The 15,175-nt window shown below is 38.1% G+C and overlaps 1 protein-coding gene across 1 annotated transcript in view; it reads left to right on the top strand.

The window, feature by feature from the left end:
• IQCM (IQ motif containing M) overlaps nt 1-15,175 on the top strand; it is a 160,767-nt gene that overhangs the window by 84,155 nt on the left and 61,437 nt on the right. The window contains 4 exon segments of the mRNA XM_075040170.1: nt 1,113-1,255; nt 10,554-10,598; nt 10,600-10,731; nt 12,050-12,216. Coding sequence (XP_074896271.1) covers nt 1,113-1,255; nt 10,554-10,598; nt 10,600-10,731; nt 12,050-12,216 — 487 coding nt within the window.

Here is a 15,175-nt window from a genome sequence, read left to right on the forward strand (position 1 = left end):
CAGATGAGGTAGTTTGTTTTTATTTTTTTTTCTCTCAGCAACCTTATCAGAGTACAGATTGCTGTAGCAGCCAATTAAATTCCTTTTGCAAGTGGGAAGCAGGAGAATGAACTCAATTGGCAAGTGGCTCTCAGAGTGTGAAGTGGGAACAGCTCATTCCGAGTCAAACACATGCTTCACTGCACTGTTTTATATGGAAGATTCTGAGAAGATAAAGCCATTTGACTCCTTTGTTATAGCAGTGTATCAGATAGCCTGGCGAGTGCAAATTGTAAAGAACCTTTGCGTGTATTTCTCACCTCCCACTTTTCAGGGGTTGATGATATGATTTTCCTTACTGTTAAGAGGGAACATACTTCAAGCTATGTGGTCAACTTACTTTAAGGAAGTAAGGGAAAATATACCTTACTTAAGAAAGAATACTTAATAAAGTAAGGTGAAAAATAGTTTTCACTCAGCTGTATTAAGCCTTATGGGTAGCATTCTGCTGATCAAGGGTTTATCTTCTCAAAATGCTCATTTTTTAAGTGAACAATACTTGTAAGTGTTTGAAACTTGATTGACGAATATCAGAGATATTCAGAGGTCTGGTCCTGGCACATAATGATCACATGCATAGTAGGATTTTAGTTTCTTTCGTCAGCTCATAATCAGAATCACATACTGATAAGCACAGCTGGAGGACCTAAGAGTCCCTTGGACAATGTCTTGAGTATTTCCATGGGGAAATTTTATGTGAATTATTAAGATACATTGGAAGTAACTTAGAAAGTTATCGAGTATCTATCTTGCTCTGAATTCATACATTTATACCCAGACATGTGCAAAGGCACTTACTGTAGTGTTGGATCTGTGCCCAGAAATTCATTTTTGGAGAATGACTCTTGAGGTTTTATGCAGATAGTATGCTTATTGCACCTCTATGTCCACTCTTTTCTCATGTTTTCTCTCAGACAGCTGGTGTTAACATCCAGACTGCATTAAAATAACTAGTCACAACTTGATTGCACAAGAAGTGTAATTTAATCTTCATATTAAATCATAAATGGTCACTTTATTAGGCATTGGCTTGGCTTTAGACCACATGAACTAAAATGTAGATTGCCTTTCAGCATATACCTTACATGCCTGACAGAGTTTCCAAATGGATGAATGGGATTGATAAGATGATAGGCTTTAGCCACTCTCGTTCTGGGAGGAGCAACTTCAGGACTCACATCTCTTCATCAAAACCAGAAGCAAAGACCAAAATATAGCAAGCTAGTATAAAAGCCAACCAAACTGGACAAGGCTACTCGGTGGTGACACAGAACTTAATTAATAAATTACCAAATAACTATACATGTATGTTATGGGTTTGTGTGGTGGGTTTTTTGGTTGCGGGGTAGGGGCTGTGGGGGTGGCTCCTGTGAGAAGCTGCTAGAAACTTCCCCGGCTCCAAGTCGGACCCGCCTCTGGCCCAGGCCGACCCAAACAGTGATGGTGGTAGCGCCTCTGGGAGAACAGATTTAAGAAGGGGAATCTGCAACGAGTAGGGGGATTGGAATGTGAGAGGAACCCCTCTGCAGATACCAAGGTCAGTGAGGAAGGAGGGGAGGAGGTGTGCCGGAGGAGGGGATGCCCCTGCAGCCCGTGGTGAGACGGCAGGCTGTGTCCCCCCAGCCCATGGAGGGGAGCGGGGGAGCAGATGCCCACCTGCAGCCCAGGGAGGACCCCACAGTGGAGCAGGGGGATGCCCCCGAAGATGGCCGTGACTCCATGGGAAAGGCTGTGCTGGAGCAGTCTGTGACTGAAGATTGGCCCACGGAAAGGACTTTACGTTGGAGAAGTTCGTGAAGGACTGCAGCCCTTGGGAGGGACCCCACGGTGGAGCAGGGAAAGGGTGAGGAGTCCTCCCCCTGAGGAAGAAGGAGCAGCAGAGACAAGGTGTGGGGAGCTGACCCCAACCCCCATTCCCCATCCCCCTGCGCTGCTGTGGAGGGAGAAGGTAGAGAGAACTGGGATTGGAGTTGAGCCAGGAAGGAGGGAGGGGTGGGGGGAAGGTGTTCTAAGGTTTGGTTTTTACTTTCTAATATCCTTGTTTTGTTTTGTTTTGTACTAAATTAAATTGATTTTGTTTTTTCCCCAAGTTGAGCCTGTCTCTTACCCATGACCATAAGTGGTGAGTGATCCCTCCCAGTCCTTATCTCGACCCACGAGCCTCTCTTTATATTTTCTCCTCATCCCACTGTGGCTGGGGGGGAGGAGTGAGCGAGTGGCTCCATAGTGCTTTGTTACCGGCTAGTTTTAAACCACAACAACCTATAAAATGAGGTACTAAGACTATTCCTGAGCATGTGCATGCTTTTTAGCTCTGCCACCAGATAACAGTTAATTGCACTGGTGGCTGATGTTCCTAAAATATACACGGGTGTGTAGAGCCAGGTCTTCTATTTGCAATAGCGATTGCCTGAAGTGCATTAGCAGCCTCCTAAGAGGAATATTTTTGTCTAACAGTTGGGTAACTCATACCTCACTGCTTGAAATCTGCAACACAAGTCAGCACACTGACTTACAGCTTTTAAAAACTGCATTCTTTGATTAAAAAATGATAATCAGTGTCTAGCGTTCAGGCTTTCTGGGTAGACTTGCTAAATAAAATGCTTGAAAGAGTGGTTTAGTTGTACTTAATACATTGCTGACATTAATCTAGCATCTACCACATCTGATTTGTCAAAGTCATGTTTTGTTATTTGTTCATCAAAACATTCTGGTAATTGAAAAAGTAATGAAAACATTTGATGGAGGGAATTGCTCTATAACATACACCTGAATGAGCTCTGAATTTGGCATTTTCACACAGGCAAGAACTTGGGACCGTTGTGGTTAGTTGTCTGAAATTGCTAACCAAAGGGAGTACAAAACACAGTAGGAAGTTGGGTATGGAAAGGAAAAGAACTTAGGGCTTAACAGAAAATGTCACCATGTCTGTGTACCTCGAGGTAGCAGTGTGGAGAGACGCTACAGTCAGGAGTTAGTGACAGAAGCCAAGCACGTCAGGTCAAAAGAAGAATCAGTGGAAGTGTTGGGAGAACAGCATGGCTGGGAGCTGGGCTGAAGTATCAGAATGTCCATTGAACACAATAGGGTCTAACGTAGTAGATAGTAAGCAAGGCTAGCCTGCAGTTGAGTACGAGACGCTGGTTTGAGTAAATGAGACTGGGGAGCAGGATCTGAAGCACAAGGTAGCCAAAAATATGTGGAAACATGCAACCAGTAGGACTCACTTTTTCATGAAGTGGATAAGAGCAAATCACTGTCAGGCATGCAGTCTTCCCTTCAGCTGATTGAATGTGTCAGGTCCTTAACTGACAGGAAGACTCCTGAGGATAGCTGTGGCACTGATAATCTAATTGGAATTTACTAAGAATATCAAAATACCAGTGTAGCTGGCTGTTGATCAGGACAGAGTTCTTACTACATCCATGTCTTAAATACTACATGCCAGTCATACTGTCCTAAAAAAGAAAAGGAATCTAGGAGGTAGTGTATGGGATTGCCAGAGGTGTGAAATAGTTTCTGTCATAAAACAGACTAAATAAACTGGGGATTGCCAGGTGGGAAAATGTTTCATGCTGTATTTACTGATAATGGATATCATATACTATTTTACCATCTGTAGATTCAGTATCATAAAATCTAGGCGATAGGTAACGGATCAGGAATAAAATCTTGACAGTAGAGGAAAGGCTAATAAAGAATAGTATACATTTATTTCCTACCTCAAGAACTAGAGGGGCCTGATGAAATCATCAGGTAGCAAATTTAGAGCAACAATACAAAAATCTTTTTCATATAATGCATAATTGAATCGTGGATCTGGCAGCCACAGTTGTTGCAAAGTCTGAAAATAGAAAAGGGATCAAAAAGGGCGATTAGACAATTTGATGTCTGATTGGTTATTCAGTGGCTATTAAGCATAACGGTATATATGCTGCCTTTAGCTCAGTCACTAAACTGCTGATAATCAGAAGTCTAGAGTGGCGACTAATCACCCTTGAAAGTGTCATGTTTCTTATGTCTGCCTATACTGTTTTATTGGCCATTGTTAGGAAGAGCATATTGGGATGGGTGGAATTTTGGTGTGATGTCAGATATCGTTCTTTAAGATGCTTTGTTTATCGCTGCATTTCAGGAACACAGGAATTAAAATGACAAGGACATCTGAGGGAGTTACAGTTACCTGCTTCAGTTATATACTGGGTTATTCTTTTTTTTTTTTTTATTTTATCCAAGTCTTTTAGAGATGATGTATCCTTTTTAAGAGCTAGGCAGATCAGAAATGCATCACAACAAAAGCCAAACACCATGATCTATACAAGTTATAGTAAATGTTTGTGGGTTTTGTGTTTTCATAATTCATTAGATGAAAACACTGTTAGAATTATAAGGTAGCAGGACAGAGATAGTCATTGAGGAGATGGAAAGGAGAAAGCAATTATTTCCCCTTTATGAACCTGTACATCTGGGCTTAAAGCAAAGTATTGCTAGGTTCACCCCTAACATTTGCTGTTACTAATTAGGTTGGGTTTATTTCTTTAAACTTTTTAGTTTTACTCAGTAAAGCTGTAAGTCCTGTCTAAATTTAGAACCTTTTAAAGTATATGTACAGTTCTTGACATGTATGGCAGTTATGAGCTGATCTGTCTTAGATTTTACCTATCTAATTCACTAGGTCTTTCTTCTGTCTTTCCAGATTACAGTAGACTTCCAAGCCAAGAAAAAGAAGAGCATCAAGTGCTAAGTCAGAAAGGAGGAATATAAGTTGCTTTTTTCCAATTCATCTTTTGTAAAAATGACAACAGATTAAACTGATGTACTTATCTTCAAACTTATTTTTCAAAGTTTTTCATTTGGAAATTAATATTGAAACTGACAAAGGCATTAGAAAGCATGAATAGGTCTTAGTCATACATTTACACTATTTCCAAGTAGAATCCATAGATTCTCAATGTCATTAAGTTGCAAAACCTCAGAATGGTGATTCTGGGTTCTTCTGTGTGATGAACAAGATCTGTTTGTTTGATGTATATATTAATATTCCATTAACATCACTGCAGCCTCAGGAAACTAGGAAAATTTTAGTATCAGGCCCTGTGACCAACTAAATTGGGCCCACTGAGGTTGAAAACGGTGTCTTCAACTGAAAGTGAAAGCTTTGTTGTGCCTGTCCTTATGGCTTGTCTTTATGTCTCCATGTTGTTTTACTGTCATATTTTGTCTTCTGTGTACATCCTGAGTGAATAATTTGGGATGTATTTTTGAGTTTAAACAGTGTTTCATCACCTTAATTTATGTCGGCATGAATTGTAATATGCTGGTCATCAAAATTCTACTCAGCCATACATTGATTATGTATATGCATATCTTCAGATTTTATTTGTAAAGTGATAATTTCTGGATTGAGAACATACTGACACTTATGAGTAATCACTGGGCTCCAGTTCAGCACTCCATATGTATTCCGCAAAACACTTAAGCTTAATTTTAACTTTAGCTCAGGTAAGCATGCAATTGCCTCCATCCAAATTCAGAATAGCGTTTTAAGTATGTGCCTAACTTTAGGCATATCCTTAAATCCTACTAAAGCTAAAATCAAACACATCCTTAAGTGTCTTCATGAATATGGATAACTACTGAATGTGGTTTGATGAAATGAACTCTGTTGGCCATTAAATAACAAGAAATGCCTGGCCATGATTTCATTAATGTCCTACAGGCAGCAAAAATATAACAGAGAAATAAAACAATCTATTTGTGTCTTGAAATTCTAAAAGCTAAGCTGTGTACTGCTCAAGATAAAGTATTTTATAAACTGCAGGGGGTCTTTCTATCCCTTAAAGAAGACTGTATCAGTAGGAAATCAAGACTTCATTCTCAGTGTTTCATTAAGTTCAGAATGTTCAATAAAATTCCGTTTCATTCTTTAAATGAGACATTTCAGATAATGTATCTAAATCTGTTTAAAATTACGAATGATAAGGAGAGTGCAACTGGTCACAGAAACTTATAAAGAAAATGAGTAAACTGTATACAGGTGGTAAGGATGTTACAGCTTATAGCACGTTTTCTATGATTTTGTTTTATTTTCAATGCTAAAGTGTTCTTTGAATGCTAAACCATTCTCTGTTTCAGTCCATTTTTGCTTTTGCTGCTTCAATTTCTACAATCTTTCTGCACTATTTATGTGAAAAGCTCTTTGCATTTTTTATTTCAGATCCTCTCCTATTGCAGTTCATGAAGTCTTTCAACAGTAAGCTGTTAATTCTTTGCAGATTAATATGATTTCAGTGATAATCCTTTCATTTGTTGAATTTTTAAGACATATAATCATTAAAGAAAGTGCTTGACAGATTTTCCATTAAAGTAGTACAAAGCAGGTGGTATGTCTTTAATGTATGTTGGTAGCACTTTATGTTGTTCATTTATAAAATTAAATTTGCAGATGAAGCAAATAAGTCTAGGGTTAGTTATTGGTCTTTCCCTTTGGTATTATAGTTCAAATCCAGTCAAGGGAAAAAAAATATATTCAAGGGTTTGCAGACAAACCAGGGTTAGAATATCTGTTTGAATACTCTTTTTGCAACTCCATTGCTACTTTTCATCTGGAGTAAGGGTCAGTTTGGGTTCTGTCCTGATACTGTAAAGCATCAAGTTAAGCATGTGGAGAAAAAGCAAGTTATAATTTAATACATGAGATTTGCCTTCAGGTAGGCCATAGGATGTAAATGGTATACAGGAGTTATTCCAGCTCTCTGTACAAGGCTAATTCTTGCCTTCATTGAAGTTAAACATATGACTGAAATACTCTTCCCCAGATGAAACTGAAGTCTATAATTATCTCGCAATAATGGCACAGATAAATCTCTTGCCATTAGGGTTTTTGGTTTGCTGTTGATTCCCAGCTCACTGCCCATGACTGTCCTTTTCATCCAAATTCTTTACCCTCTTTTCTATCTTCTTTTTCCTCTGCTATTTCCCATATTAAATTATTTCTCATTTTCCTGTTCTTTTATGCACACTGATGAAACAATAGACAGGAAAAGGTGGCACAGGTATTAAAATACAGTGATACTTAGTATTCTTGTAAGCCACATTATAGTTAAGATCTCAGAAGCAATGCTCCAAAGTTAATATACAAACAGCAGAATTGCTTTTTAGCTAGAGATCTGAAAAACATTCAAAGTTTATTTACTCTGTTTAAACAAATAGGTAGTAAGTGTGGCCTATCATAGTAGGCTGAATTTTTGCTTTTTTATACCGTAAACTCAGAGATACTTTAGGCAGAAGGGAAAGGGAGCAGACACCACAACTCTTTAAGAAAATCAGGTCCTGAACTTGGCAAACCTTTAGCTGGTTTTGTCACATATTTGCAGCTTTAAAATGATTTGGCCTTTGCAACAGCCAAAATAAGTGTCCTTTAATCACTTCCAACCTATTAACAGATGGGCAAACAGCTTTTATAAATGGGGTATACAAAATACTCCAATATCAGCCAAAACTAATTAGTAGCATTATCTGAACTGAAATTTGTAAGTGATGGAATATATATTAATGCAGATAAACTGTTTGATAGAAATTCCTTTTCAAACATCATGCTTGGTATTTGTTCTGCTCTAGTATGTTCTAAACAGTTATTAAAAAAAAAACAACCCACACTCTTTTTTCCTGTTTAGCTATTTTCTTCTATTAAAATAAGAAATTTGCCTGTAAAAGTTATCATTAGACGTAGTGTAACTGAAAGTACATTAAGCAAGAGGTAGTTTAGTATGCATTTTTTGTGGCATATAAGAGAAAGAGCAGTGTAACTTGAACACAACCTTAAAATAAATTAATCTTTAAGAACAGCACAAAATACTGATAGAAGACATTATTTATACAGCAGTTCCAGCATATTAAGTATTTCTTTACACAACACTATTAATCAGAATATGTAAATTGCATAAAATTAAATTGTGAGATTATGAAAAAATTACCCCATGTATAATTCAGTAGGAAGAGCCATTCAATGCATTGCCATCAGATCTGCAGCTTGAATTTGATTTTACAAAGACATCTGTAGTGCAGACAGCTGCTGTACCTAAGTGAGGATTTGATTGTACACTTGATCTTTCAAACAGCCACTTGTCCATATCTTTCATATAATTTTTATTATCAAGTATCTAAAAAAGTGTAATGGTTACAAATTCAGAATTGTTCTGAAATATGTTTTCATCTAAAAAAAATTAAAAATTTGTTGGTTTTAGGAACACTTTCTCTCCTTCCATCCAAGTGCCCTGCTTTCCCAACATAACCTACCTCTACCTCAACTTACATAGTGTTTTGAGGATCTTGCTTGAAAAGACAAACTATATCTAGAAGTTGAAATAAATCTGAAAACAATGTTAAGAAAACATTTCAAACTTTTTTCCTGTAAGATAGCACAATGGGACCTGCCCTCCCAACATAGATAATTGTCTCTGATAAACTTTTTCTCAAAATTTGGAAAATTATCTATAGAAATACTGTGTATGTTCCGTATACCCATGTATCTAATAAGTCAGGTAGTTCCCTTCCTGTCCATCTGGCATAATGTTGTTCCTTGGTCTTTGAAGACAGTAGATTTGATCAGTCCGGAGATGTGGCCTTTGGATATCCTTATGCTTGACACATTCTCATATTTCAGAGTAGATAGGCATCACCTGCAAACTGGCTAGACCTGTCTAGAAACACTTGTGGTGATGAGTCCACTCAGGGTATTCCCCGTGCAACCTATGAAAGTGCAATTTCTTTGAAACCCTACAAGCAAATTAAAAAGCTGTTGTTCTCTGATAGAATCTTTGGGCTAAATAATAAATGCACAGCCTCTGCTGCTATGGAGCTGAATTAAGCTGATAGAGGGTTCAATTCTTTGTTCAGTGGAAAAGGTTAGAGGATGTATCAGATTATGAGTGAGTGGTGAAATTGTGGTCCCATACTGTGAGGTTATATGAAATACCTGGAAGACTTTTTAGCCAGTAGAGAGATCAAGATTGATGGAACAGATTTGTCTTTGTGGCATAGAGTGGAATGATGAATAAGTGCAAATGATATTTTTTAATTATAAGAAGATGGTCTGATGAGAAATCCTGCAGGCTCTTGGCTAGAGGGAGAAAGTGCTACAGAATACCAGAAAATAACCAGTTTGAAACTCATCATCTAAGTTATTTTGTTTAACCCCCCCCCAATATATTATAACCTCAAAACCCCAAACCAACCAACCAAAAAAACCCCAGCAAAAGACAAGATTTTGAGAAATAGTCAGATCTCAATTTCTCAAGCATTTTATCTGACTAGCACCTTGCTTAATTAAGATCAGGCATCAAAAAACATTTTCCTCTCAATTCAATGATATTTCAAGCAGATTGGTTTAGTCTTGGCACAATCTGGATGTGGTAAATAAAATTACAACTGACTTTACAGCACACAGCTACTTATGACCTTAACTATAAAATGACTATTTCTGTTCACAATTGTACCTTCAGAAAAAAAGAAAGCCCTAAATGTGGTCGATGAAAAATCCTCAGCTATGTTTTGGTTTACATTTCTGCCAGTTACACTGATTGAAATGCAAAATCTAGCATTTTGATTATTCATCATATATATTTTGATCATTTCCTCAGTTGGGACACAGTCAAGTGATCACACAGAAGGACTGTAGAGATGAAACTTTGGAGAGTTCCTTTCTACTCATTCTGTATTAAGACAAAGTTGAGAGCTTTCAGGGTTTTAAAATTGCTTTTAGTAATTTAACTGTAGCAAATACACGTACAATTCAGGTTATTGAGTATCTTGGCTTTTCTGGTGTTTCTGCTGTCTTGTTTTGACAGGAAAATATCCAATACAGCATTTCATGGTGTGTTCTTATGAAAAGGATTGGTTGCAATAAATTTCTATGTTCTTTTAAAATCTTCTTTTTTTGGGTGGGGGAAATTTCCTGACAACTTTAATGAATACACATTAATGAAATCCATGGACGTTAGCATTCAGATGGAAGAGACACTTAAAGGTTTCAATGTGTCTATCTGCTATAGTTTGTATTATCAGTTCAATTGTAAGAGCTGGTAGGTAAGTTATTTTTTTAGTTTTATTCAAATTAATTTTTTTGAAATAATGTATTTTCACACAACATATGACTTTTTGTGTTCTCCATCTTGTAAAAACTGTACAGTTGAATAGGAATTCAAAATGTTAACAATGTTGAAAATAATAACTTAATCCTTATAGTTTACAAAGCCATGGGCATTGTGCAAATCTACGCAGCTGCAGCAGAACAGTTGGCAAGCAGATTTGGATGCTAATTCTGTAATTGTAGATGGTAAATGACCAACAGTTTCTTTTCAATCTTTTCAAGCTATTCATGTAAATAAAGGGATTCTACATGATTCTATAATTTTTTAGGTGCACATTACAATGTGTTTTCTAGAATTTTGATTCATATTTCAAGCATTTGTCCACCTAACTGAAAAACAAATCTTCTGTACTTCAATTTCTAGTGACGAATGCCTTGACCTTCAAACTCAGAAGAAAAATGTAACTCACCTTTGAAGCTTCCCATGGTAGTAGAAAGCATCCTAGCAGTAGAGAAGTACTTAAAGCAGTCATTTGCATTCAAAGAGATGTGAGAGGGTAGCTTGAACACAGGGCATTCAAGAGAGTAAAGATTAAGATAATGTCTCGATTGTTTAATCCACGTACCGCACATTCTAGTAGTGTAAGAATTCTTGATTGTTACTATTTTGCTATGAAAAACCCCCGATGCTCAGCTAGTTTGTCTGGCATGGCTGTGTCTGCACCTTCAAGGTGAAGGAGAATTCAGTGATAGTGAATGCTCTGCTGGGACCCATTTCCATCACTTGATCTCAAGAAGGCTCTCTATTAGTTTTTAGAAGAGGCTGTGTGACATTTGATGCCTCTGCCTTCAGATAGTCTTGTTGTACATGCATACTGCACTGCTAATTCTGGGGCCTGCAGTATTTCAGGTAGCAAAACAGGCTGTAACTAACAGACTGTTTATTGCACTCTTTTTCTCCCACTCTGTTTTAAGCTTCAGTTACTGGACAAAAAATCATGGATGCTATAGTATAATTACTGTTTTTCATGTTTGTCATCTAGTATTGCTAAGTGAAATGGTAGTGCCTGAGAAATGACATACTAGAATGCTGTCATATGCACTTTTGCCTTCTATCTAGGAGTTTATACCAAGTTAAAAGAGTTTATGCACGTTGCAGGTTGAGTGCTAATGGAGGCTGCATAACTTCAGTTAAGATATCATTTTTCTGGCGATGTCTAAGCCTCCTGTCTAAGAAGTATACCATAAGAAAACTTGTACCTAATTCAAATAAGTGGGTCAATTAGGAACTAAGTCATCTATTAAATAATGTATTTTATTAGTTTTCCAGAATCTTAAAATAGGGTAATAAAAATCAGGTCATATTATTTAGTAATCATCAACCTTTAAAAATATTCCTTCCCTTTATATACTGGAGGAGAGGGAGTTTTTGCTGCTGATATAATTAATGATGAGGTGAGACAGCATTTTTTTGATATCTACTCCTGGGCAGTAGAAAACAAATATGTATTTTTCCTCCCATGACATACTTTTAATCAAAAAAATGAGTGTTGAATACAGTTTCTCACCTTGCCAAGTTTCACTGTTCCACTTTTCCTCTGCTGAGATACAGAACCTTGCCTTTCCCCAAGATTCTGATTATGTGCGGATAGTATTTCACATAGTTTCTGATCTACTTCTGTAATTTGGGATAAAATGTATTTATCCCTAAATAGTTTTATCCAATCACCTTTGGAAAGGCTAATCCCTTATCAGCAATATGAAGTAATTGTTTTTACATATCTGTCCATATGAGTTTACAGTAATGGAATTTGGTTTTGCTTTCTTTTAAGATTTTCTTATATGCTGCACACCTCTTGGTTCCACCTCCTCATCTGTTTATTTAGTCACCTTTCCTTTTTTTTCTTACAGTATTGACAGTGAAACATATCTGTAATTAGAGTCTACAAGTCATGGACCATCCCTACCAGCAGTTGTAAGGTACTACTGTAAAATAATAGCCCGCACTAAATGTCAAGCTGGTGTTTTGGATCTCTCTACACCACTTGGATATTTTGAATTAGAGGAGTGGATGGACAAGAAAAAATGTAAGTCATCCCATTTTTAAATAAAATTATCTTTTATTTTAATTTCAGTGGTCTGTCTATTCTTACGTAATATTCAGTGTCTGCAACACAATTACTTTAAAGTGATTTTTGGTGCAAGGAAGTTTTCATGTCTCCATATGCACAGCCGCATTTCTAAGATGTCATTCTGGCACTACAGAACTGTAGGATTTAGCTTGAATAAAGAGATTCTACTGGTCACTTGATGAGGAGATTAATAATTAACTATTATCATTAACTATTTTATCTCTTGCATGCTGCACTTTGTGATTGTGTCATTGTGTTGCAGTTCTTGGACTGTAACTTTGTTAACTGTTAAATGATGGGCAGTGTCACAAACTGTCAGGAAGAAGGATTTGTAATGAGATAGTAGGTGAGAAAGTGCAAAACTGAGTGTCATCACAATTTTCTTAACACTTTATCCTTTGCATTCATTCTTGCCAAGATTTTTTTTCCCCTAATATTATTGCGCTATTGTATTTTTGGGGGTTTGTGTGGAAAATGAATAGCACTTAGACATCTCCCATAATGAAATTAATAACTTGTACATTTAGAGAGCCTCTTTAAAGAAGATCTCTCTGCAGATTTTTTTGAGCAATGTATTATATATTTTATTCATGGAACTACTTTTTATACCTGCCTTTGTTTCCCCTGTGTCTTCATGAGTTTGATTCCTCATGAGTTTGATGGCTCACTGTACAGTCAAGCAAGTGTGGTAGAGAAGATAGATCTTGCTGTTCAGCTGTATGGTAGAAAATTCGTGGACACACACAATAGAATAAACAGCAATGATCAGGAGAAGCATAAATGACAATAGCTTGAAGGCATAATCAAGAAGACACAGACACAAGGGCTGCTTCTCCTGATACAGAAGCAGAGAAGTGTTGAAAGAAGAAGAAACAGTTGACTAATACCAAAATTGCCTGTTCCTTAGCTCCAGATGCATTACTCACTGCCTGCTGCATTCTTCTGAATGTCTTTATTTGTGTAGTTCTTAGCACCCCAAGGATTATATGAAGATATTAAGGAAAATAAAAAGCAGTTTAGGCTGCAAAATTTAATCTAAACTTCCTTTTTGTCTGACCCATTGCTCTTCAAATTCCTTTTCCAGAGTAAGAGGTGGCTGTCTCATCACAGAGGATATTTAAGATTAGATGAGTGCGTACACTAGAAAATAGCCTTCCTGATGGGAAAAAGCTGAGAAAAAGAGAATTAGTACGAGTTTTCAAACATGCATCAAAACGCAATACTGCAAGTTGGACTTAGGTGACCATTTTCATACCTAAGGGTTAGAAATGTACTGCTTTTTCCCCCCCCTCTCCTTTAAATAAGCATTAGCATTCCAGAGAAGTAAAAATGTACCACCTGTTTAAATACTGGAATTAGGTTCTAATTGATTTTTACACCTTTTCAGCTTGATATATATTGTTTATATCTTGATTCCCATTTCCACTCAGTCCTTTAATTCTGCTTTCATAAAGCTTTAAAATTCATTATAAAGTAGGAGGATTGTAATACTGAATTTGAACATATTCAGTGGGTAGGCTTTGAGTTCCCTCCACATACCTTACTAATGCAAACCATGTAATCTGAAGATTCATGCCATAGTTTCAGTTTTGACTTCTAAACTCCATAATCAGGTCTTACATTCCTAACATCACATAGGGAAAAAAAAAAAAAAGAAATGTATATATATGTATGTTGTGGTTTAAGCCCAGCTGGCAGGAAAACACCATGAGGCTGCTTGCTCACTCCTCCCCCCGCAGTGGGGTGATGAGGAGAAAATATAAAGAAAAGCTCATGGGTCGACACAAGGACAGGGAGGGATCACTCACCACTTACGGTCATGGGCAAAAAACCAGACTCAACATGGGGAAAAACCAAACTCAATTTAATTTACTAGCAATCAAATCAAAACAGGATAATGGGAAGTAAACCCAAATCTTAAAACACCTTCCCCCCACCCCTCCCTCCTTCCTGGCTCACCCCCACTCCTGGTTCTCTCCACCTCCTCCTGCCAGCAATGCAGGGGAACAGGGGATGGGGGTTGCGGTCAGTCCATCATACCTTGTCTCTGCCGCTCCCTCCTCCTCAGGGGGAGAACTCCTCACTCTTTCCCTGCTTCAGCATGGGGTACCTCCCACAGGAGACAGTCCTCCATGAACTTCTCCCACATGAGTCCTTCCCGCGGGCTGCAGTCCTTCATGAACTTCTCCGGCATGGGTCCTTTCTGTGGGCTGCAGTCCTTCAGGCACAAACTGCTCCAGCACGGCCTTTCCCATGGAGTCATGGCCACCTTCAGGGGCATCCCCCTGCTCTGGCGTGGGCTCCTCCCCGGTCTGCAGGTGGGCATCTGCTCCCCCACTCCCCTCCATGGGCTGGGGGACACAGCCTGCCGTCTCACCACTGGCTGCAGGGGCATCCCCTCCTCCAGTGCACCTCGTCCCCCTCCTTCTTCACCGACCTCGGTGTCTGCAGAGGGGTTCCTCTCACATTCCAATCCCCCTACTCACTGCAGGTTCCCCATCTTAAATCTGTTCTCCCAGAGGCACTACCAGCATAGCTGCTGGGCTCGGCCTTGGCCAGAGGTGGGTCCGACTTGAAGCCGGGGAAGCTTCTAGCAGCTTCTCACAGGAGCCACCCCTGCAGCAACTCCTCCGCTACCAAAACCCCACCACACGAACCCAAAACAATATATAATTTGATTTTCCCCATATGCTACAAAAAATATATATAAATCAGTAAAACTAATTAATTCCTTAAAAGGTACATGCTTATCCTAGGCTGCATAACTCATAACATACTGTCAAATGCTGGCTGATGGAAAAGTTTGTACTACTCTTCATATTGTAATGAAATGCTGGTTGATGGTTGTGTCACTGTTGCTTTAACAGGAAGTCTTAAATTTATACCTTCAACGCTTCTTTGTTTGTAGATGTGA

Source organism: Buteo buteo, chromosome 1, assembly GCF_964188355.1.
Source record: "Buteo buteo chromosome 1, bButBut1.hap1.1, whole genome shotgun sequence".
Classification (NCBI taxonomy): domain Eukaryota; kingdom Metazoa; phylum Chordata; class Aves; order Accipitriformes; family Accipitridae; genus Buteo; species Buteo buteo.